The following is a 24767-nucleotide window of genomic DNA, read 5'->3' as shown; positions in this document are numbered from 1 at the left end:
TGGGGTCTCCTTTTTCCAGGCTGCAGGTTCATAGTTCCCGTTGTTTTTGGTGTCTGCCCTCAGTGGCTAAGGTTGATTCAGTGGGTTGTGTAGGCTTCCTGGTGGAGGGGACTAGTGCCTGTGTTCTGGTGGATGCGGCTGGATCTTCTCTTTCTGGTGGTCAGGACCACGTCCGGTGATGTGTTTCAGGGTGTCTGTGACCTTATTATGATTTTAGGCAGCCACTCTGCTAATGGGTAGGGTTGTGTTCCTGTCTTGCTAGTTGTTTGGCCTAGGGTGTCCAGCACTGTAGCTTGCTGGTCGTTGAGTGGAGCTGGGTCTTAGCGTTGAAATGGAGATCTCTGGGAGTGCTTTCACCATTTGATATTACATGGAGCTGTGAAGTTTCTGGTGGGCCAGTGTCCTGAATTTGGCTCTCCCACGTCACAGGCACAGGCCTGACACCCGGTCGGAGCATGAAGACCCTGTTAGCCACACGGCTAAGAAGAAAAGGGAGAAAAAAAGAAAGAAAGGAAGGGAGGGATGGAAGGAAGGAAGAAGGAAGAAAGAAAGAAAGAAAAAGATAAAATTTAAAAGTAATTACAATAAATAATTTTAAAATTATTAAAAATAAAAAAATTTTAAAGTCATAAAAAAAAAGAAAAAGAAAGAAAGAAGAGAGCAAGCAAACCAAAAACCAAGTCCACTAATTATAACAAGCACTAAAAACTATACTAAGGACAGACAGGACCCTAGGACAAATGATAAAAGCAAAGCTCTACAGACAGAATCACACAAAGAAGCATACACATACACACTCACAAAAAGAGAAAAAGGAAAAATATATATATATCTGTATTTAAAAAAAAAAAAGGAAGAGAGCAACCAAATCAATAAATAAATCTACCAATGTTAATAAACTCTAAGTACTAAACTTAGATAAACAAAACCAGAAACAAATTAGATACAGAAAGCAAACCCCAAGTCTACAGTTGCTCCCAAAGTCCACTGCCTCGATTTTGGGATGATTCGCTGTCTATTCAGGTATTCCACAGATGCAGGGTATATCAAGTTGATTGTGGAGCTTTAATCCGCTGCTCCTGAGGCTGCTGGGAGAGATTTCCCTTTCTCTTCTTTGTTAGCACAGCTCCTGGGGTTCAGCTCTGGATTTGGCCCCGCCTCTGCGTATAGGTCGCCAGAGGGCATCTGTTCTTCGCTCAAACAGGATAGGGTTAAAGGAACAGCTGATTCGGGGGCTCTGGATCACTCAGGCCGAGGGAGGGGTACGGATGCGGGGCGAGCCTGCAGTGGCAGAGGCCAGCGTGACGTTGCAACAGCCTGAGGTGCGCCATGTGTTCTCCTGGTGTAGTTGTCCATGGATCACGGGACCCTGGCGGTGGCGGGCTGCACAGGCTCCCGGGAAGGGGGGTGTGGACAGTGACCTGTGCTCGCACACAGGATTCTTGGTGGCTGCAGCAGCAGCCTTAGCATTTCATGCCCGTCTCTGGTGTCCGCGCCAATAACCGTGGCTCACGCCCATCTCTGGAGCTCGTTTAGGCAGTGCTTTGAATCCTCTCTCCTCATGCACCCTGGAACAACGGTCTCTTGCCTCTTAGGCAGGTCCAGACTTTTTCCCATACTCCCTCCCAGCTAGCTGTGGTGCACTAGCCCCCTTCCAGCTGTGTTCACACCGCCAACCCCAGTACCCTCCCTGCACTCCGACAGGAAGCTGGAGCCTCAGCTCCCAGCCCCGCCCACCCCGGCGGGTTAGCAGACAAGCCTCTCGGGCTGGTGAGTGCTGGTCGGCACCGATCCTCTGTGCGGGAATCTCTCTGCTTTACCCTCTGAACCGCTGTTGCTGCGCTGTCCTCCGTGGCTCCACAGCTCCCCCCGACGCCGCCACCCCCCCGCCTCTGCCGGTGAAGGCACTTCCTAGTGTGTAGAAACTTTTCCTCCTTCACAGCTCCCTCCCAGCAGTGCAGGTCCTGTCCCTATTCTTTTGTCTTTTTTTGTCTTTTTTCCTTAGCCCTACCCAGCTATGTGGGAAGTTTCTTTTGGGAAGTCTGAGGTCTTCTGCCAGCATTCAGTAGGTGTTCTGTAGGAGTTGTTCCACATGTAGGTGTATTTCTGATGTATTTGTGGGGAGGAGGGTGATCTCCACGTCTTACTTCTCCGCATCTTGAAGGTCTCTTCTCTAGCATAGTGTTTGATACATGGTAAATGTTCTATAAAAATGTTAGCTCTTTTTAGTAATACACTTTCTCCAACACAGATTTGAAGTCTTCATCCTTGTGCTAGGGATTAAGCTACTTAGTACATTTAGTAAAATTATTCCTATTTTACAAACATGGAAATTGAGAAGAGAGTAAGTCTGATTGTACTTTTAGGTCATCTTGTGGTTTTTCTGTTTTATTTTTGCATGGTTGATAGTGGTGGTAATTTGTGTTTTGTATTATTTTAATTCTCAGAGCAAGATTTTAGCCTGGAATTTATAGCCATTTTTTATTAGGCCAGTTTGCTCTCAAGAAAGCACTTGTCAAATGTATGATACCTCAAGCATTTTCAGAGTTGGCTTGGTTTTTCCAAAAACTTGCAAGCATGATCTTGTAGATATGACGTTGAAAGATGTTGATGAAATTTTTGTTTTTGACCTTGCTATGATATTAGCTCTGGCAATATCATTTTTATAGTACTTGTTACCCACTGACAGTAATTACTGTGGTTTTGTTCTCGAATGTCTTCAGAGTCAAAGGCCAGACTGCAATATTTGAGGAGATGATAGAAGATGAAGAAGGACTGGTGGATGATCGAATACCTACCACCAACCGGGGTCTGTGGGCAATAAGTGAGACAGAGCGATCCATGAAAGCTCTGCTATCGTTTGCAAAATCACATCGATTTGATGTTGAATTCATTGATGAGGGAAGTACTTCAATGGATCTCTTTGAAGCTTGGAAGAAAGAATATAAGGTAACAGTAATTTAAAACTTCCTTCCCATATTAAGAATTCTCCTCCTTGGGCTTCCCTGGTGGCAGAGTGGTTGAGAGTATGCCTGCCGATGCAGGGTACATGAGTTTGTGCCCCGGTCCGGGAAGATCCCATGTGCCGCGGAGCGGCTGGGCCAGTGAGCCATGGCCACTGAGCCTGCGCGTCTGGAGCCTGTTCTCCACAACGGTAGAGGCCACAACATTGAGAGGCCCGCGTACCGAAAAAAAAAATACAAAAGAATTCTCCTCCTTTACATTAATTCTAGTTACTACTTTCCTTTTTCTCTCTTCAGTTTTTAAAAATCTGCTTTAGAGAGTTGAGGTGTCGTAATTTATCTTTCCCTAAAATGTAATGATTGTAATGATGAATAATAAATATAATAATACTGAACAAATGAGAAGTTTCTGTTCATTAAATTACTAAAAATCATTACTAAAATGAAATTTATATGAAACCTTTTGTTTTTCCTTGAAAGTGTGTTATTCTAGTCTTAGCTTGGTCTTACACTGCTGTTCTCTGAAATCAGAGTGTGGCTTTGTTTCCTTTTTTGTTTTTTTCTTTTGCTCTGTGAATAACAATCAAACATCAACAACCTTAAAGATTGGAGAACATAGTAAACATTTCTCAACATATAAGACTAGAAACCATTGCAATTAATAATGCACAAAGGGACTCTTCATATTTATACTTAATAATTTCATCATATTATAACTCTATGCTTGAGATTCCAGAATTCATTAATTTTGAATTATTCTTTATATGTGGATTTTTTAATCCCTTGTCCTACTTTGCAAGTGAGATGGGTGAGGAAATAAAAGAAGTGGGTTTTTTATTTATAATGTTATATTCCATTTGATATCTTTTATTTTTTTAATCTAAAGTTCTTGCCTTTTAAAGCAGGATAAAAATTTCTCTCAAGAAAGAAGCTGTGCTGTCTATAATATCAATTCATACATTTGATAGATTGAAGAATAATACTTCCATAGCATCAAAATCATTGGTTCATAGTAGTTTTTTTCTTTTCACATTACTATTCTAAAAGCAAAAGCACATTAACACAGTTAATTACAGCAAGTCATGGAAGAAACAATACTATATACAGTGTTCATTTGCCCCTACGTTCTTCCTTTGAGCTCAGTTTAGCCACATGGTCTGTGTCAGAGGAGTGCTTATCATGCAGTTCACCCAGATCTTTGTTCATTTGTTCTCCGTAACATTGCAGACTAAACCCTTTAACAACAGTGTAAATGAATGAGCTACTGCTACACACATCAATCAGGATCTAACTCAAAGCATAATGTTAGTGAAGAAAGCAGATCAAAAAATTTTATACTGATTGATAGCATTTTTATAAATTTCAGAAACATATAAAACCAGATTATTAAGGATGTATGGATTAGTATAACTCCAGCAAAAAGTACAGAATAGTAAGTCCAATTCAGAATAGTGGTTACCCCATTGTTGGGGGTTGAAGGAAGAATGTGTGAGGCAAGAGAGTGATGCAGTTGAGAAGGAACACAGGCTTCCTAAGGAACTGGCATTATTCTCTTTCCTAATTCAGATGATGTGGACTCAGTTGTATACTTTAATATTCTCATTATCATATATACATATTATTTTGAGAATGTGCAATATTTTATAATAAAAAGTATTTCTTTAAAAAATAAAGCAGAGATTCCACCAGTCTAGTATTGATCTGTAAAGCTCTTTGGTCCTACCAAGAAATCTCGGGGTATGCTGTTCCTGAGATTCTGAAGAGGCAATACACTATAGTGTCCTGTGGAGATCATTCACACCCACTGCCTCATCCTAAAAATGGCCCAAGAATTGCTTGTACCTTAGACCCGTAATGAAAACACTGTGTATGATTTAAGACCTCAGTGAAGACTCTTGACCAAGGGACATCTTGGTGGTTTTAACCAGTTTTAATTATGTGCTTTACCACTGTCTGTCTTTTCTGTTCCTTCAGTTGCTTCATGAATATTGGATGGCTCTGAGGAATCGTGTGTCTGCTGTTGATGAGCTTGCAATGGCTACAGAACGACTAAGAGTACGTGATCCTAGGGAGCCAAAGCCCAGTCCACCAGTTCCTCATATCATTGAACCACATGAGGTAATTTGCAAATGAATCACAGAAAAGAACACAGCAAATAGATGTCACAAAAATCCAAGATCCATAGAAGGGATAGAGTCAGGGCAGTGATGTCTTCAATAAGTAAGTGTTTCATATCTGCTCTTCGTTTGAGCCATATGAAGTTGTTTGTTTTTGTAGTAGGTCAGAGATGAGCAATTTCATGTCTAATACATGCTTAGCATTCACTGTTTGGGTGCATTTGCACGTTTGTTTGTTTCTCTCCACGTTGCATATTCATCTATTCTTGAGCACCTTTTGCGTGCCAAAACCTAAAGATATTCTTGGTCAGTTTTTAGACGTATGTCCTATTACTTCAGCTTTTTCAGAACTAAAAAAATCTTCCATGAGAACAACCAAGAACTGATTTTGCACTGTTTTCCTTTGCTAACAATGAACAGATATTGACAACTTATCATCTGTTAAATTCCTCTTTGTATCTCAGAATTAAAAAAATAACTCCACCAACCTTTTTTCTTCATATTAAAAATATTATTTTCTTTAGAATTTGTTTTTATTCCTTTAATCTTTTAAATCTTTTTTTTCCTATAAAGCTTGAAGACTGTAACTTAGAAAAACTTAGAAATATTCATTATATACTATTTCACTTCATTTTTAAAATAGAATTCTCAATAAGTTTTAAGTGAAAACAAATTCCTCTTTTTTTTTTTTCTGTTACCATATTCTACTGGCGGGGGGGTGGGGCACAGAAAGGAGGAGCAGAGAGATTCTTCCTTGGATTTCTTAAAATCACTTCATTTGTATGGCCAAAGTAGCATACCATTTTATTTTTCTTTATCGCATGAATGTATTACTGAAAAATCATACACAAATAGCCTTTGGTTGATTTTTAACCTACTTCAGGTATATAGGGAAGCTTTTTATTTAAAAGAATTCTGCCTTGAATTTTGTCTTCTATACAGTAAAATATATATATTTTTTGAAATATGTTAATATTATCTAGTATCCCTTTTGCAAATTTGAGTTTTCACATGTAAATATGTTTTCATAAAATAGGACACTTTTTAAGAAAGAATTAAAATAGAAGAATTGTGCATGTTTAATATAATGTTACCATCTTAGAATAAAGAAGTTGTTTTGTTCTGTTTTTAGGTAGAACAAAATCGTATAAAACTACTAAACGATAAAGCTGTTGCTACATCACAGCTTCAGAAAAAACTCGGGCAGCTTCTTTACCTAACTAACTTGGAGAAGGTATTGTTTTTAAAAGATGCTACTTTTTCCCATACTGTATTATCAATAAACCACTTTATTGACTCCTTTCATTTAATCTATTAGTCCCCTAATTAATGGTATAGGTGTTTTTTTAATCATTCTTTTATTTGTTTGTGTTAGTTATGTGAGTCAGAACACTAGCTATGTCTGCAATAGCTACACAGATCACAAAAGAAGATGATATCTATAGAAAATATGTTATACAGATAATGTAAAGGGTATGCAGTATATAGTATAGCACAATGTAAACAGACTGTAGTTGGAAGCCTTGAATAGTGAAAGTATTACAACATACCACTCAGCAAAGATAAACGCATGCATCCAATAACGCATACACAGATTCTTTTAATTTGTTTTTTGAAACTGTGTAGTGTGTTTGGAAAGCTGCTAAATAAGAAGACGTGGAAACGAATTATTTAATGTAATTCACAACATATTTTCTTAGTAGTAAGCAAAGTACTGTATTGGACTTTGATGAATATAATTCCATTTTCTGGCAAGAATAAATGGGAGTGGCAGAGTAACTTATCAGAACAACATATAATAGTAGATTTTTGGATAGGGCAAATGAAGGAAAGCAGTAGACTACAATTGGTCCTGAAAACTAGTACAAAATACATTTAAGTGAATCATTAAATCTCAGCAACGACAAAATGAAAAAATTGGACATTCTTTATAGGTAAAATAGCATAGTAGTTAAGAAGGTAGACTTTTGGACCTAGATAGTGCAAATTTGAATCATGATGCCACTATTTTCTAGATATAGGACTCTATTCAAGTTATTTACTTCTCTTTGTCCCATTTGTAAAATGAGAAAAGTAACACTATCTTGTAGGGCTCTCTTGAGGATCAAATGAATTAATATATGTAAGTGCTAAAGTGTTTACTGGTTTATTAAGCACTTTCTAGGTATTCACTATTAATATTATTATATTATTACTATTATTATAATGATGACTACTATTTTGGCAGGGGAAAAAAGAGAAGAACTTTAAGTCAATCTCTCAAAATGCTAGCTATAGAAAAATAACATTCAGAAAAAAATTCTTGATATTTCTGGACGTGAGTTTTTAAAATACAAGATTTCTGTACTTTAAATGTGAGAGTCAAAATTAAGAGACAGTTGATGATTCTTTTAGTTATGGAACATAAGTTGATATTCTCTATATGTTGAATTATTTTTTTAAAAATTAAAATTCCAAGGAAATAATCTATGTAGGAAAACCCATTTGGCAAAAAATATAAGAAAATAATATTTACTGTATAAATGAAGGAAAATAAGCAATCTGCAAACTACTAAGCATAGGACAAATCCAGCCCATCACCTGTTTTCGTGAATAAAGTTTTATTGGAATACAGCTATACTCATTCGTTAAGTATTGTCTACAGCTGCTTTTGTGCTATAATAGCAGAGTTGAGGAGTTGCAGCAGAGATCGTATGGCCGACAAAGCCTAAAATATTTACAATCATGCCCTTTATGGAAAACATGCTAATTCTTACATTAAATAAATTAGAAAAGAAGAGGTATTGTAAATTCTGGTCGATTGTTTACAAAATGCTATAGTAATACCTTCTCTTGCGTGCTTGCTCTTGGTTAATCCCCTCCTACACTGCCTGTAGGCTTAGGCAGATGACTTGTTTTTGGCCTTGTGTCACAGAGATTTGAAAAGTCCACGCACTTTGGAATTCTTCCAATTGTGTCATGTTTTGGAACTCTGCGACTATGTGAAGAAGCCCAGGTTACCTTTCTTGAGGAGCAAAAACCTCAGCTTAGCCCTCTCCCCAGACCAGCTAGCCTACCAACTGCTAGATATGAGTGTGGGCCGTCCTGGACCATCCAGCCCAAGCCAAATCAGTGCATCCCAAAGTAACCCAGGTGACCTGTAGCATCAGGAGAAATTCATGTTTTTTTAGCCACTAAGGTTTTAGGTGGTTTGCTATGTTACCTGAAACAAATCAATAATTAACAGAGGAAAAGAATAATTCAGTCCCACTTTTTTTAAATGCTGCGTACTTACGTTGTAGTTAATGGAATTGTTTTAACCATTAGAACTTCTGAATCCATGCACAATTTGGCTTTTTTTTTCTGCTTATAAGAGTCAAAGGATAATCAAGAACAATTTAGTAATCTGTGAGTCTATTTTACTTTCCTTTATGTTTTCCTCAGTTTTAAAACCTGTTCATTTGATGACTTTTTTGGAAATCTTTCAGTTTTTAAAGAGACTTTGAAAAGCTATTATACTTCAACATAATTTCCAGGCATAGTTAGGTCTCAAATCAGTAATATTTCTGGTTTCTAATTATTTGCTTTGCCTTGGTGAGATTAGAAAAAGGATACAGAGAAGAAATCAGTATTAATAAGGAGTTATGTGAATAAATGCTGCCTCTTCCCAATGTCTTTGATCCCATGCCAAGTGGACATGCAGAATATCTATTTCTTTATTAAAAAAATATATCTAACATGAAAGTAAAATTTGAGAATTTAGGTAAATTATATCATATTTTGCTTTTTATTTTGCCTTCTATCATAATCACAAATACAGTAATATGATAACTTTAACAAACTGTGTTAAAAATTGAGTCCATTTTTTTCCTCACACCTTAAATAAATGTTATTTGTAAATCCCAGGAATGGTAGTATTAATATATGAATTATTAGGTCATCTCAATTATTAGATTATTTTAATTGCCAACATTTACTTTTATAAATGAGTTGTACTACATGTAACGGCTTTTAAGATATAACTAATATATGTTTTCATTCTTTTTTGGATAGTCTCAGGACAAAACATCAGGAGGTATTAATCCAGAACCTTGTCCAATCTGTGCTCGGCAACTGGGAAAACAGGTGAAATTATAATAAATATTACATGCATTTGTAAAATACTTTACAGTCTTCACAGGCTTTTACATACAACTTGCCCCACCCTCAAACTTTGCATGCAAGGCAAATAGTACCTCTGTCTGAAAGGTAGGGCCAAAGGTTAACTGACAGGCTTAGTGCCAAATATGTTTGAGCAATGTTTTCCCTTAAGTGATAGGTGAAAACATATTTCTAGAATAGCCCCATCTTTTTCATTAAAGGTGAATAATTTTAAGTATTATTTCCAGTCACTTGAGTCTGTCAGTTTACCATGGTTATTTGGTACTTGTACAGAAATATAATACGGCATACACAGATTTACTTAAGTTATGACAAATGTATAGTAACGTAGTTCTTACTTAACATTATTACTGTCTAATAGTACCAGGATTTAAAGCGCAAATAACAGCAATCCTGAGGAAATTCATATGTGATTTTTAGAAGACTATTATAGCAATTAAGTATATTTCTTTGTGAATATTAGTATACAAATGTCTATAAACTTAATGGAACTGTATTAGTTTTCCTCAAAGAGATTCTTATTTTTACTTTATGAAATGTGATTTATGATACTGTAAGTTCCTACTTTGTATGATAAATAAATATATGTAATATCGGTATATTCACTGCTTTTCAAATTTTGAAAGATAAGTCTATTACTATTAAATGAGTAAAAGTGTCCTTGGCACTTTTTTCTATGGAGCTGAGAGTAGAAGCCTAAATATATGAGTTCCATATTCTGACCAGCAATAATCAGAAAGAACATATCTTTTAGTTTCCACAATTCATGGAGAAGATAAGATTTTAAAGGATATTTTATTGATAATAAATCTTAAAAGGACAGATTGGTAATGGAGGAGAAGAATAGTAATTACAGATACTGGCAATTTCTGTTAAAAATCAGTGATAAAAACATTTTGATAAAAATTACTATAAAAATGGAAAGGATCATGGTGTAAGTAGTTTCTTCTTTGCTTTTAGTTTTGATGAGATTCATGCAGCTAGATTGTCTCAGAAATTTTATTATCTTTAACATTTCCATCTCATTTTCTATATAATAAATGCTTTAACATGTGAAAATGTAAATCTGCTTATTACTAAGTTGTGTAGAATATATTGAATATGACATTATGTCCAAATTAATGTTGTAGTCAGTCTATTCTGTGAGAGTGCTAAAGAGTAATTTGCATTTTTCCTAAATGCTGAAATGAGAACACGAGCATCTTACAAAATAATGATGACTGACTATTATCCTCCTGTTAGGGTGAACAGAACTAAAGACTATGAAAGCTTAGTCTAGTTGGACTAAAAAATAGTTAGTTTAAAAGTATAACTTAGTTTTTATGACTTAAAAAGGATATTTATATCATGAAATAGTTAGGAAATGAAATTATGACTCTCTTCTCCTTTTAATATGTTTATAGATTGGAAGGCATCTTTGATAGCATCTCACTGAGGCATATTCTTTGTGTTTTCTTTTTTAGTGGGCAGTACTGACCTGTGGGCACTGTTTCTGTAATGAATGCATTTCAATTATTATCGAACAGTACAGCGTGGGGTCTCACAGGAGCTCCATTAAGTGTGCCATCTGCCGCCAGACCACATCTCATAAAGAAATCTCGTATGTCTTCACCTCAGAGAAAGCCAGCCAGGAAGAGGACATCCCTGTGAAGGTAAAGTCAGTTAAGAACATGTAGACACATAGTCAGAGCAAGATAATAGGAATCAGTATCTGGCCGTGAGAGCATCAAAATCAGAACAAGCCTGGCCCAGTGACTATGGAGCAACCACTGTTGTCTGTCTGTAGATACACTGCCTGAAAGCCTCAGCTTTACCATCTACTCGTTCCTCGTGGGAGGAACACAAGAAAGCTTTTTCAGACATAGTTAGTTAGTAATAGTTATGCCCATCATGGCAAAAAAAGTAACATCTTAGAATTCCAGTCCCTTACTATTTTTGCAGTGTTTCTGTCCATTACAAATTGATAGAGCTCTGGTTAAGTTCAAGGTTTCTTTTTCTTCATTCTTCCATTCAGCCCCGGGTATCAGGAAAAAAAGATGTGCCCCACCAAATTGAAGGATAAAATAAATTGATTATTGAAGTTAGTGAAGACTGTCACAAGGAGGAGGTAGTGCACTTTTAGACGGCGTGGGTTGGTATTTCAGAGTATAGCCAAAGCTTTGCTTTATTTTCCTAATTTTTTTCCCATGCTTCCTTCAGAACTTTAAGAAATAAGACTATAATTTAAAATCCAAATAGGATCTGTAACTGGACTTTCTGCCTAAGGGGTATTTATTTAATGAGAAGCCTTTACTAGACTTTTTTGTTCTTTGTTTTACTTAAGCATGCTTTTTTTTTTTTCTCTCTAACCAAACTTAGACAATGGACAACTCAATGTATGAGTATAGTAGGGAATATAGGCCAGAAGAAGTGGTTGGGAGAATGGGGCAGCTGGCTCATAAGCAAGAGGTAGTAGAATATTTTTCATTCATTTCTTCTCCTTCTGGGTCCCTGATGCTCTCTGCTCACTTATTTTTCAGGGTTGTATTTTGTGAGTAGAATTAACCACAAGTTGAAGCTGCCAGGAGTTAGGCAGTTGTTAGGATGCCCTCTCCCGAGAACACTGGAGTTCCATTAAAGAATATCTAATTGCTATTTATTCCCACTGTCATTTGAGTAAAACCTGAAAATATCAGTCACATTGCTCTCGTGTGTTGAGGTAAACAGAATCCCAAAGTTGGGATGAACTTTCATTCATTCATTCTTCCCGTACATGTTTAGTGGACACATACTGTATGCCAGGCAGTGTGCTGGGCCTCACAGATGCAACACACACTCATGAATAAAACAGGTATGATTGCTGCCCTCATGGATTTTACATTTTGGCAGTCGGGGGAAGGAGTTTGAGTTGAGGCAGAAAGCACAGACATTAAGCAAATAATTGACGTGATAAGCACTACAAAAGAAAATCAAACCTGGCTTCTCTGAGGGAATGGCAGTTAAGTAGATGTCTAAAGGATGAATGGATCAGCCAGCCTGAGAGAGGGTAAAAGTGATCTTGTTGGGAGGAGGCTGCAAGAGAGAAAAAACAAACAACCAAAAATCCCAGTATGTGAATAGGTCTGAGACAAGAAGAAACTCAAATGGAACTGAGTAGCTGCAGTGTAGAAAACACAAAGGAGAATGGAATGAAATGAGTCGAATCCAAAGAGGGGCCAGATACTGAAGAGCCATCTGAGCATCTGAGAATTTTCTTTTCATGTAAAGAAAGCTATTAACATGTTATATGTTATAAGTGGAGGAGTATCATGATCAGACTTGGATTTTTAAAAGATTCCTCTTGCTACAGTATGGAAATTAGATTAGCAGGAATAGAAAAGACTAGAGTAGAAAAAAATTTGGAGAGACCAATTTAGGAGGCTACAACAGTAGTGATGGTGGCTTTGATTAGGTTGGTGGCAGTGGAGAAGCAAAGAAGAACATATATTCAGGAAATGTTTGGAGTAGAGTTGATGAATGAGATACAGTATCGGAGGGGTTGATGATGAAGAGGGAGATTTTGTAGGTGACCCCTGGTTTCTGATGTGAAAAATCAAGTGGCTAAAAGTACAGTTAACTATATAAGGTACTTGGAAGAAGGGTACATTTAGATATACTATATTTGAAGTGCCGAAGACATCCACGTAGAACTTTCCAGCAAAGTGTTAATATGTGGAGCTGGAGAGAGAAAATTCAGAGACATTGGCATAAGTGATCTTTGAAGCCATGAAAGTGTATGAGCTGGCCTAAGGAAAGAAACATAAAATTTAGCTTCAGATCAGGTCCTGCAGCACTCCATAGCTTTTAAAAAAAATGGAATAAAGGGAGAGGAGCTGAAAAAGGAGACCAAGAAAGAGCAACTAGAGGCATAGGCAGTCCTGGAGAACATGCTGCCAACAGAGGCAATGGAAACTCGGCTTCAAGGAGGAGGCGGTTATCAGCTGTTTCCCTTGATGCTGAAGGTGGCTCAGCTACAAGATGGACTAATTTGGCTACTGAAGGTCATTGGAAAGGAGCCCTTTCAGTGGAAATGTATTAGCAAAAAGCAGATCGGGAGGGAATGAGAAGTGAACAGGAAATGAATAGGTCAAGAGAGAAAAATGCCCAACTACTTCATAAATTTAGCTGTGAAGTAGAAAAGTGAGTGTTGTAACCAGAAGGGGATATGAAGTGCAGAAAGGCTTTGTGTTTTTTTGTTTTATTCTGTTTAATATAAAAGATTCTTGAGCATGTTTAATCTTCAATAAAGAAGAGTAGATTGAAGATATAGGAGAGAAAAGGGATAATGCATAATACAAGATTCTTGAAAAGACAGGAAGAGTGTTGATATGTAGAGAGAAAGTAGAGATCTCACTGAAATTGAATAACTAACAAGTGTAGGTTGGGCTATTGCACAACCAAGCTATAAGGGTAGGGGTCCTTATCAGAGAATAGGAGATCTTTAATTATTATTATTATTGAAATATAGTTGATTTACGATGTTTTGTTGGTTTCAGGAGTACAGCACAGTTAATCAGTTATACATATACATATATCCACTTTTTTTTTTTTTTTAGATTCTTTTCCCATATAGGTCATTACAGAGAATTGAGTAGAGTTCCCTGTGCTATAGATTAGGTCCTTATTAGTTATCTATTTTATATATAGTAGTGTGTATATGTCAGTCCCAATCTCCCAATTTATCCCTCCCCTCCCTTCCCACCCCCGGTAACCATAAGTTTGTTTGCTACATTCGTGATTCTGTTTCTGTTTTGTAAATAAGTTCATTTGTACCGTTTTTTAGATTCCACATATAAGCGATATCATATGATATTTGTATTAGTTCTTTCCAGAGGGACAGGTTTTCAGTACTCCAGATGTGACTGTAGAAGTGGGTGACTCAAGTGAGGTGGAGGAGAAAAGGTGGTAGAAGCTGAACCAATGAGATCTGAATGTTGAATAGGCGGTCCAAGTGCACGGTATATAATGTCCAGAGTTAGTATACTTTAACCTATTCACCACACAAAGAACTGCTTTCCTTTTCAGTCCCCCCTCCCCTTTTCCTCCTACTCTTATAGTTTCTTTCTCCTTTTCCTTCCCATAAAGAGTCTTTTTTTAGCCTTTTCTTCTTCCCTTTTATCTTTTCCTCTGGCCTTAGGCATCCCAAGGGCCACAGATAGCATTCACGGCCTAAGCAGGACTGCTGACCCTTAGGTGAAAGCATTCATCACAGTATGGGGAACGAGCATAAGAAAGAACTGCTGTGTCAGGCTTCATGCAGTAAGGTTTAGGAAGTGGTTGCTCTGGCTACCAGTAAACAGCACAGCCTCTGTGAAACTGAGTCATTGAGCCCATCAAACCCAAACACCTGTTCCTCTTATGGCAGCTTTCCTAGACACCCAGGAGAGAGATCAGGACAGTTACATTTGCTGTCCTGTTGGAACAGCGATATCTGTCAAATACTGTTTATTATGTTCTGACTTCTTCCTGTGTTTCATGGGTATTGATAAACACATGAATTAATTGAAGGATCTTGTAAAAAAATTAAAAGAACACAGAATTCACTAAAGTTAATTTCTCTTTTTGATGCATAAATATTTACATTTCCTTTTCATTAAATACATGACTGAATATTGTACTTACTATGCAAGCAAGTTTTATCACTTTTCCACATTCTCACATTGCTTCTTGCTACATTAACTTTTGTTTTCTGTCACCATTTCTGTCTGCCACTTCTGCCTTCTGCTGCCTGTCACATTTCTGCCACCTTCTCCTTAAAGCATGTGCTTATCGTTTTCTCAGACTCTCACTGTACTCTGACCATCTGAAACTACCCCACTAAATGGTCACATCATCTGTCTTGGAGTTGAGGGATATAAAGATGACTCTATATGAATAATGAAAGCATTATTTTGAAATTTTATAAATATTAGTTCATACTATTCCTAAACTTAGGGGTTCTTTTTTATTGTTGGTTATCCAATCCCTGATTTTTATTAAACACTCCTGAGAATTAATTTTTCATTTCATTAAAGTTTTTATCTGAAATGTTTATTTTACTCTAAGCATTCATGTCAAGGCTCTCGGACATAGCAAACAGTGTAATATCATACATGGTGCTTAATCATATAGCTGATCTCAGACAAAAGATATTTGGAGAACATAAAAATAGAATTAAATAATATAAGACATTTTTTTCTACTGGTATTTCACAATGTAAGGAATCCTATTGACTGACCATATAAATAAAATGAGTAAAATGTTCATTAGTGAATTAGTGGATGCATTTAAGTTAAAGACTCTAGCTACCCTAACAGCAGTGTGACAGTATTCCTGAATGACCCTTGGAACCTACTGGGCATTTCACAAAGTAAACAAAATTCCCCCTGCAAGTTCTGACAGCTGCCAGGCATTTTAGAGGGTGAAGTAGGCCTCCTGGCAGAACATATGCCCCACGTGGCCTGTTCCCCGTGTCCTCAGTTTGGCTAGGTTTCATACAAAGCATTTTTGTCAGTGGAAACCATGACCCCATAATGGACACGATTCTTATGTCATAAGTTTCTGTCCAGGAGAAAATACATGGATATAGCCATAGCAAAGCCTTCCCACCTGTCCCACACACACCACAGTGCTTCATCTTCTCACACTTTTGAGTGTCTAATAATCAAGTGGTCTGCTTTTTAAAATAAAGAATTTTTTCAGGCTCCATTCCCATAAATTTTAACTCGTTAGATCTCGGATCTGGTCCAGGAAACTACATTTTTAACAAGCAAATCTATTGCTAGTAGAGATGTTTTATACAGCCTTTTTGTAGAGGGAAAAAAATACTGTATTTCTACATTAGAACTCTCAGAGAAACCTAGTAATACCATGGGTCATATTCTACTATGTGTAGAATCCTGTTGTTTCCTTTCTGTTTTTCTCTTTTCTTTTTCTTTTTTTTTTTTCTTTTTGACCTTTTGTTGAGTTGATTCAAAGGTGACTTGTGAAGTCTGTCTTGTACTTTCTAAATACAATTAAAATATCTGGGTGGAATAAAACTATAAAATTATGACTGAGTTTAAAATTGACATAAAATAATTTGGTAAATATGCTTATCTAAATATTTTCATATGAGATATGTGATATTATCTTATAATACTAACTGGTAAATTAATATTATGTATAATATAATATTAATGTATAGTGTAATATTAATACATGAATATTAACTGATAAATTTATAACACAGTTAAGTGTTTTTGTTAGAAAATGTCATGAATAAATATAATTGCAAAAAACCATTTCTATTCACCAGCCAAGTTAGCTCTTGAACTGTTAGTGAGTCTCATGTTGAAGTTAGCAATAGCTTGCAATAAATTGAACATACAGTAAAGACTTCTAAGATATAAACTATAAGTTATTTTTATGAACACTTTTACTGTGTGGAGTATAAACTCCATTAAAATGTGGAAAAGACATTATTCATGAGGTGAGGACTTTTGTTTCATTCGCTACTGTATCCCTAGTATCTAGAACAATGCCTGGCATGTAAGAGGTACTCAGTGGATGGATGGATGGATGGCTGGCTGGATGGATGGATGGACAAGTAAACCACTGATTAGTATTTACATATAATCCCCAAAAACCTTTGGCTCCAAATAAAATTTTTAACTTTTTTGCAGTTGCTAACTTTATCCCTTTGAAATAATCATTAAAGTATTTTAAAGAACAGGATAATTTTTTTGTGGCTAAGTGCACTTGTAAAATTTCCCACATAGGCTGCCTGGATGGAGTTTCCATTGAACTTTATTCAAGTAACATGTGAAGAACCTAACCCAGGCATATGCTTGAAAAGTATTCCTACTTTTTGAGATCAATCATACAAGCTGTGTAACTGCACTAAATTGTATCTGTCACTGTCAACATGGATTTTTAGCGTGGTGAACAGGTGCAGACAGAAATAAAACAATGCTGACTGATCTTACTCAGCAGGAACTACTATGGACAGCACAGGCAAATTGAAAGAGTTAGCTCTGCTTCAAAAGGAAAAGTCCAGAATAAAAGTAATGAAAGTCAGAAAGTACTAAGACAGGAAATGACTTCTTCTATACTAAACAATAGGAAACAGATTAAGTTACAAATCAGCAAGGAAACCTAAAGAAAAATCTATGATCTATCATACAACTGATTAGAGATCATAGTTCTTTTGTGGGGGGAGGCGGAGCTAAATTGTGTAAATTTGTCTTTTTTAAAGTGATGTTCTTCAGTTAAATGAATCTTCAAAAAAATCTCTAATCTCAGGATCTTTGATTCTTGTAGTAGGTTTAAAAGATTGCAAAAAGCCAATACAAGTAATAACTGGAAGATTTAAATGTTATCCCTGCTCTGTTTCAGATGTGATTGTCCCATTTCTGACAAGGCTGGAACTTCTTATCCGGGGCAGCTAGCACAGGTTAGGCATCCATTTGACCCTAGAGCAGTGAGAGGTACTGCAGGTACAACAGCATGCAGCACTAGGGTAATGGCATAATTCAGAACACCAGTTCACTTGTGATAAACACAGTCCCAATTGTATCACTAATGTAGTAAGCTTAAAAGGTCCCAGAATTACAAGCCTCCCACCCATTCCCCTAAAACCCTTATTCATCTGTAAGAAATCAGGGTAAACAAAAAGTGTAATATTATTTTTCAGTAGAAGTAATTTGCACAAAAGCATAAACATAAATTCAGAATAAAACAAACGGCATACAGTGAAAAGTAATGTTCTCCATTCTTCCTTCTTTGCCTATTTCTATTGCCAGTTTCTATTTTTAGTTATGACTTTCAGTAATATACATAAATTTTGTTTCTTGAAGTACTAGCTGTAGACAGTATCTGCTAATAGTCCTCACGTCAAAATAGGAGGAAATTTGTGCATCTCTTCTTCCTTCATTCTTTCTTTTCCCTTCCACGTTCTAATTTTTGTTATAGTATCATTTTTATATTATAATGTTTATACTGTTATGTTTTGTTATCTAATTGTAGATGTGACGTCCATATCTAAAAACAAATCAGTAAATGGTGTGTACAATATTGTAATATAAATACTTTTCATTAGAGAACCAAGCAGAGTGATTGAAGTCATGCAGAAAGGAATGTAATCCTAATCCTCTCACTTAAACTTCGCTTTTCAAGGAAGAATCTTCTGAGTACCCCAGTGTAGTAGAAGTTCTCATTTTTTTAGCTAGCTTCCTTCATTTCTGTGTCAGCCTTATCTGGCACCATTATTCATGTAATTCTCATTCTACAATTCTTTTTTCGCTGTGATCTACTGCATCAAGAAATTTTAACATGATAAGCATGTGAACAGAAAATCAGAGTTTTTACACTTCTGAAAATGACTTCATTCTGCCTTCACTTTAGAGTCATAAGTGACTGGCAACCCCCATACTGTAAGACATTATTTGACATGTTTTATGTATATTAGTGTGTATGTGTGGATTATGTATGGAATATACATAATATATAAACATATATACTAATATATCATATATTAATATATTATAAAGATACATTAAAGATAATATATAAATATATATTATCTATAAAATCCCTAAAGATTTAGTCTGCCTATTTACATAAAGTAGCCTATAAACATGAATATTCTCTCTGATGTTTGATGAAAAATAAGACTCAGTACATTCATCGTCTCCATTGTGTTGACTTTTTTCTGATGTTCTTCAGAACACAGTGGCCACTTTAGCCCTTAATTCTGCCATTGGAGCTGAGCATGACCATGAGAATCCATATATATTACAAAGGAAAAGGAGTGGGAGAGCAATGTGGACAGATTAGACAAACAGAGAAAATAAAAGGGGCCAAAGGAAGAAGGACTAGACTGGTGAAGAAGCAATATAATGGGTAACAAACCGTTGGTTCACAGTCATGGATTGCCAAGCCCTGCTTCAGAGTCCCCAGTTTTCAACAATAACTTTCCAGTCATAGAGAGCACTATTTTTCTTTTATTTATATACATCAAGTAGAAGTAGTGCTTTGCTGCTACAGTTGGGAGGTGTCCTAACTGTTCTCCTTCCTTTCCTTCCTTCCCTAAATAAGGAGTCTCAACAGATAGAAAATAGATGTGAAGGGAATAGGGTGAAGCCAGCTACAGTATGTCTTCTATGCTATACTCATGGATTTTTCCTATTGTTCCCTCCTCTTTCCCCAATAACAAGACTTCAGAGAAAAAAGCAGTACCTCACTCTAAGATGCATTGGTAAAATATTTAGACCTATTTTGGAGGAGAGGGGTTGATCAGAGTCTAAATCAAATACTACTTGATTGCTTCATTAGAATTCTTCATCTCCTGAGTATACAATAGAAACAAAACTGAATTTTCCATCCTTTTAACACATTTAACAGCTTTTAACTCAAAGTTTAGGTTCTCAGATTTTAACAAGAGCCTGGAAATGTGTAGCTGCTTATTCCAATCAAGTTTAACTCGATGATAAAAATAAGTTAGTTGCACCTATTTAGCGCAGATAAGAGGCTACGAGACATTTCTGATTTCTAGTTATGCTATTAGACAACCTCTAGGCCAGATTTCATGAGAAATTCTTTGTTGGCCTTTATTGCTAATGGATCTCTACTGATTTTTCATTGCCTTGACTGCCTGAATGGTCTGGAGCTTTTAACTTTGTACTTAATTTTCCAGAAAGGGAAAGACTTATATGTGTAGCTTTGAGGTCTAGTTTGGTTTTATTCATTAAATTACAAGCAAGGGAGCAAAGATCTTCATAAAGAACATTTTGTAAGATTCTTTTGTTGTAAAGAAGGAAAATTCCATCCTTTTCCTTCAGTGTTAAGTGTTATAATGCTCTTGGCTACTTACCTCATGAGAGGAAGATCAGGAGAGGCACTAACTTGATCTGAGTGGTAGCACTTTATATGTCTCCTTTCATAGTTCCCTAGTTGGCCTTAGAGAGAACTAGTGCCTCAGAGAGAACAGCCACAAAGATACAGTCAGGGGCGGGCAGAGGACAGATGATGGGTCTTCATTCCAAAGCTGGGCCTTGGTCTTTGATGTTTCAGAAACATGAAGAAAAACCAAGCATTAATCATAGAGTAGGGTTGGTAGATATACATGTGGAAAAACTGAAGAGACTACCAAGAAAGGATAGAAATGAGGAAAGGGACAGGAACTTCAGAAGAGGGCAGAGCTGCTTATAATTAAATCCAACTCTGTCAGCCTAATATATTATGAAATGATCTAGCAGTTTGGGGGGATTTCTCTTCCATGCACCCCCCCTCCCTAATTCCACCCTAACTTTGCATCTGTGTGTTTGCTGATAGAGCTAAAACATAAACTGGGTTGGATTAAGGCTGCCAGTGTACCTGTCTTGAGAATATTCAGACTCTGTTAACACCTTGCACAGGGATGGATTGATATCTCTGTTTTCCTCATCCATATCTCTTTTGCTTTTTCTGTGATCCTCTCCTATATAGATATAACCCATCTCCTTCCTGTTTTAATCTTTTTAACAAAGTGAATATTTCTTTTCTGTAGCAGTGACCACATTGAGTAGTCGTCTCAGAAACTGACAGATCTGAGCCAAAGTTCATTTATGTATTTGAGATAGAAAGAAACATTAAAAGGAACAGTAGAATGTGCATAATGCTTATTAAGATGGTATAATAAAGCATTCACTTAAGTCGCTTCCAGGCCAGCCCAGCAGTATAAAACCATCCTTTGCTTTTCTCCATATTCTGTAACATGCATTAGACTGTGTGTATTTGAGAATAAGGGAGTATCTTTTCATCATTGTATATTCAGTGCCTAGTGTAGTTCTTGTCATTTATGTGCACAGAAAGTTTTTGTTGAATGATTTGAATAATCCATCGTGAACTCACCTGAAATGCTAGAGGGTTTGATCCCTTTGATCCCTTTTATTACTCTGCTCTTAGACCAACCGTGGTCTTTTCAGTATTATTTGGGGACTTTTGCTTTTCACTTGGAAGTGTAAAAACACAAGCAGAAGAGAGAAAAAAAGTTAAGAATAAAGGCCTAATGTGGTAGATATCTCTGATTCTAAAGATTGGAAATAAAAGTCCACAGGGTTTGCTGACTTTATTAACCTCTCCTATCACTGCTGGTAGGTAGGGAAAAAATGAGTGTTGATAGACCAGAATGAGATAGCACCACCCTCCAACTGGTAGCTTCTTTTTAGACCAGTTCCAGTGACTTCATTACACAGTACTAATCCAAAAACCACCTCAGGTCTGCTTTGTGTTAGATTAAATCTGCTCGTCTTTCAAGCCTGCTCTTGTCTGAGTCTCTCTAGCTTTTATAATTTTATAATCTCAATTATAAAAGAGATTAATTGCAAGATTTGATTTGCCTGTTGTTAATCATTCTGAATGACCAAAAAAATATGTTGAGAGTTTTTAATTGTATTCTAACCCGCTTTTATTTTTATTTTGTTTATTCATTGTTTTACTCAGGTATGTTTGGGATTGAGAAGCCTAAACATACATATTAAAAATTTTTACATTAAGTAAACTGGTTGAGTATATACTATTTACAAAGGACCGTGCTAGGCTCTAGGTGATATAAAAGTAAATGCCATTTGGTCCTTGTTTTCAAACAAATATCAACTGATAAATGACAGGAATATACTGTACTCTGAGATATGATATAATATCATATGAAATCATACTAGATGGAATCATGGCAGGGCAATTAATTGAAGAAAAAGCTATTCTTCTCTAAATAAAATCTCTCATCTTTCCCTTATGAAAGACAAATTTAAATGTCAAACAAACACAGAAAAGTCTAATAAAGTAGTAAAGTCAAAGAATACTTAGTTTTGGGCTTCCCTGGTGGCGCGGTGGTTGAGAATCTGCCTGCCAATGCAGGGGACACGGGTTCGAGCCCTGGTCCGAGAAGATCCCACATGATGCAGAGCAACGAAGAGTAGCCCCCGGCTCGCTGCAACTATAGAAAGCCAGCGCACAGCAATGAAGACCCAAAGCAGCCAAAAATAAATGAATAAATAAATAAATAAATTTAAAAAAAAAGAATACTTAGTTTTTAAATCCACATATCATTCATCAAGCATTTGTGAGTTACCAAAGCTAATATAATATAGCACTTTTGCTTACATTACTGCATTTAATACAATTAAATGTGAACTACATATAGGAAGTTAGGAAAATATTTACAACATAAATTTAACATGTACAGTATATGAGAGGTCCTACAAACCAGTTTTTCTTTAACTTTTCACCAACAGTTCCACATTATATGCCTTTCCAACAAAAATATGTACACAGGTACCCAAGGGTATAAGTATAAGCATAGTCACTGAAGTATTGTTTGTAAGAACAAAAAAGAATGAAATCAACCTAAATATATATTAATAAACAAATATTTAATTAATTGTTGTATCCTAAATATTGTGCAGCCATTGAGGTGAGGTATATATAAAGGTCCTACATGGTTAAGATTGCCAAGATACAATGTTAAATATAAAGGCCATGTTATAAAACACATTTAAAAATATTTCTGGGGTGTGTGTGCATTTTTATAGAGGCTTCTAAAATGCACAAGAAGGTCTAACAGAATAAATGCCAAATTCTTAGTGGTGTTTAGAGAGAGTAAGTCATAAAATAATAGACTTAAATTTTTTAATCCTAAACTTCTATTAACTTAGTTGTCCAATGAACATACATTGCTTTTTTGTAGTTTTTAATAAGTTATCCAAGGACTTTCCTGGCAGTCCAGTGGTTAAGACTCCATGCTTCCACTGCAGGGGGCATGGGTTGGATGAGTTGGATCCCTGGTCAGGGAACTAAGATCCCACATGCCGTGTGGGCGGCCAAAAAAGAAGTTATCCAAAAAGTGTTTGTGCTGTATGTAGCAAATAGGACAGAAACCAGATCCTTATTTAACTTCTATTCAGTTTTTCTCCTACATTGTACTGCCTTCCTTTTTAGAAAGATCAGTAATGCGTTTTAGATTGGTAATCCTTCACTGTCTAGGGCATTAACTTTTCATTTAGCAACATGTTATGAATTTTTATTAAAATAGACTCACAAAGGCAGTGTATTTTCAACACAGCATCTTGTAACTTGAAGCAACATTTGTAATGATAATTTATGATAATTTAAATGTCTTCAAGTAGTCTAAAATGTGAAATCTTTGGGAGAAACTGCTTTAACACATTGGTCTAACATAAGGATTATGCATTTTGGCTTTGTTTTCAAAAATTGTGTAAGGCATGCTTGCTCAAACCAAGGAACACCGATATATATGAGCCACCGTCTTCTTTCTTCAGTTTTCTCATTCTCAATAGCCACTTTCTGTCCATCTGGAAGAAAAGGGTATTAAGGCCGTCTCACTCCCCATGTAGCTTTCTGCCAAGCAGAGCTTTGGATTTCCAGACTTCCTTATTGTTCTTCTTTCATAGTAGGAAGTAACTGGACTGGGACCAAATGGTTCAGAATTGTAGCATTTGGAAGGGATCACTGAGAGCTACCACTGAATTGGCCAAATTTTGATAAAAGAGAATATTCTAGTCTTTTCCTTCATAGAGTTAGTACTCCGGTTTGGAATGTTGCTTATAAAAGACTATTCTGTTTTCTTTTGAAATTTTTGTAAGAAGCAGCTTAATTGATAGAAGCATTCATAGTTATCCTGGTATTTCACTTGAAGATATCTTTGAAAATGAGACCTTGCAAGGAACATGGAAGTTTCTGTCTAAACTACTAAATGATCACATTATGCTAATTTCCTGTTTTCTCTTATTTGAGATAATTTTGCTCTTATTTAAGATAATTTTTAGATTGAAGTAGGTCCCTTATACTTTTTAACCTTGCAAGTATAATTGAAAGTCTGCATATCCAGAGAAATAAATGTAGATCCAGGATTTTAATACGAGAATTTTTTAATTTCTCCCATAATTCTTTGTTGGTAACTTTAAAATTAGTAAAGCCTTCTTCCTTGTTTTGTTTATATTTCTACCTTTGAGTGTCTCTTTGTGTAAAAGTAGTAAGGGGGTGTGATTTGAGGAGAAGAGTAGTATGGGAATATTTTTACTTCTTTTTGGTTAGATCTGCCCCCCTTGTAGGATAATCTCTGTCATTGTTGTGCTCATATTTAATGTCTCTGAAAGATAGTAAGTTATTGGGTATCTACTGTTTGCCAACTATTGGGCCAAGCGCTTTGTATTCGTTTTCTCATTTAACCATCACAGCAACCTTTGGAAATAGATGTAATTATCATCCCTGCTTGACAGATAAGAAAACTAAGGCTTAGGAAAGTTGGAATCTATATAGCTAAGGAGTTGCAGTACTGGCAGTTGAATTTCGATTTATCTCACTCAAAATCTCATGCCCTTGATCTCCCTGTTGTACCATCTCCCAGAGCATTCCAGGAGGAAGACTTTCTCAATGAAGGCTGCAAAAGCACTTGCCTTATTTCTTCATTTTCTTATTTCTTCACTTTTTCTCATTTTCATACTCTTATCCTGGAAATGGTCATGGAAAAATACAAAAAGCACTCTTTCAGTGTTTATCTAGCTTTGTATAA

At 36.1% G+C, this 24767-nt stretch overlaps 1 protein-coding gene across 5 annotated transcripts in view; it reads left to right on the top strand.

Moving 5' to 3' along the window:
- Positions 1-24767, top strand: part of SHPRH (SNF2 histone linker PHD RING helicase) — an 82808-nt gene that overhangs the window by 48393 nt on the left and 9648 nt on the right. For all 5 annotated transcript variants that reach the window (XR_009558744.1, XR_009558745.1, XR_004038746.2 and 2 more), the window contains exons 21-25: positions 2724-2949; positions 4938-5081; positions 6213-6314; positions 9113-9184; positions 10684-10872. Coding sequence is in view for 2 of the 5 variants with exons in the window: in XM_030853241.2 (XP_030709101.1) it covers positions 2724-2949; positions 4938-5081; positions 6213-6314; positions 9113-9184; positions 10684-10872 (733 nt within the window). In the remaining 3 variants the exon portion in view is untranslated. The remainder of the gene's footprint in view (positions 1-2723; positions 2950-4937; positions 5082-6212; positions 6315-9112; positions 9185-10683; positions 10873-24767) is intronic.

The sequence above is a fragment of the Globicephala melas genome, chromosome 14 (assembly GCF_963455315.2).
Source record: "Globicephala melas chromosome 14, mGloMel1.2, whole genome shotgun sequence".
Lineage (NCBI taxonomy): Eukaryota > Metazoa > Chordata > Mammalia > Artiodactyla > Delphinidae > Globicephala > Globicephala melas.
This window is presented reverse-complemented; position numbering and strand designations above follow the sequence as displayed.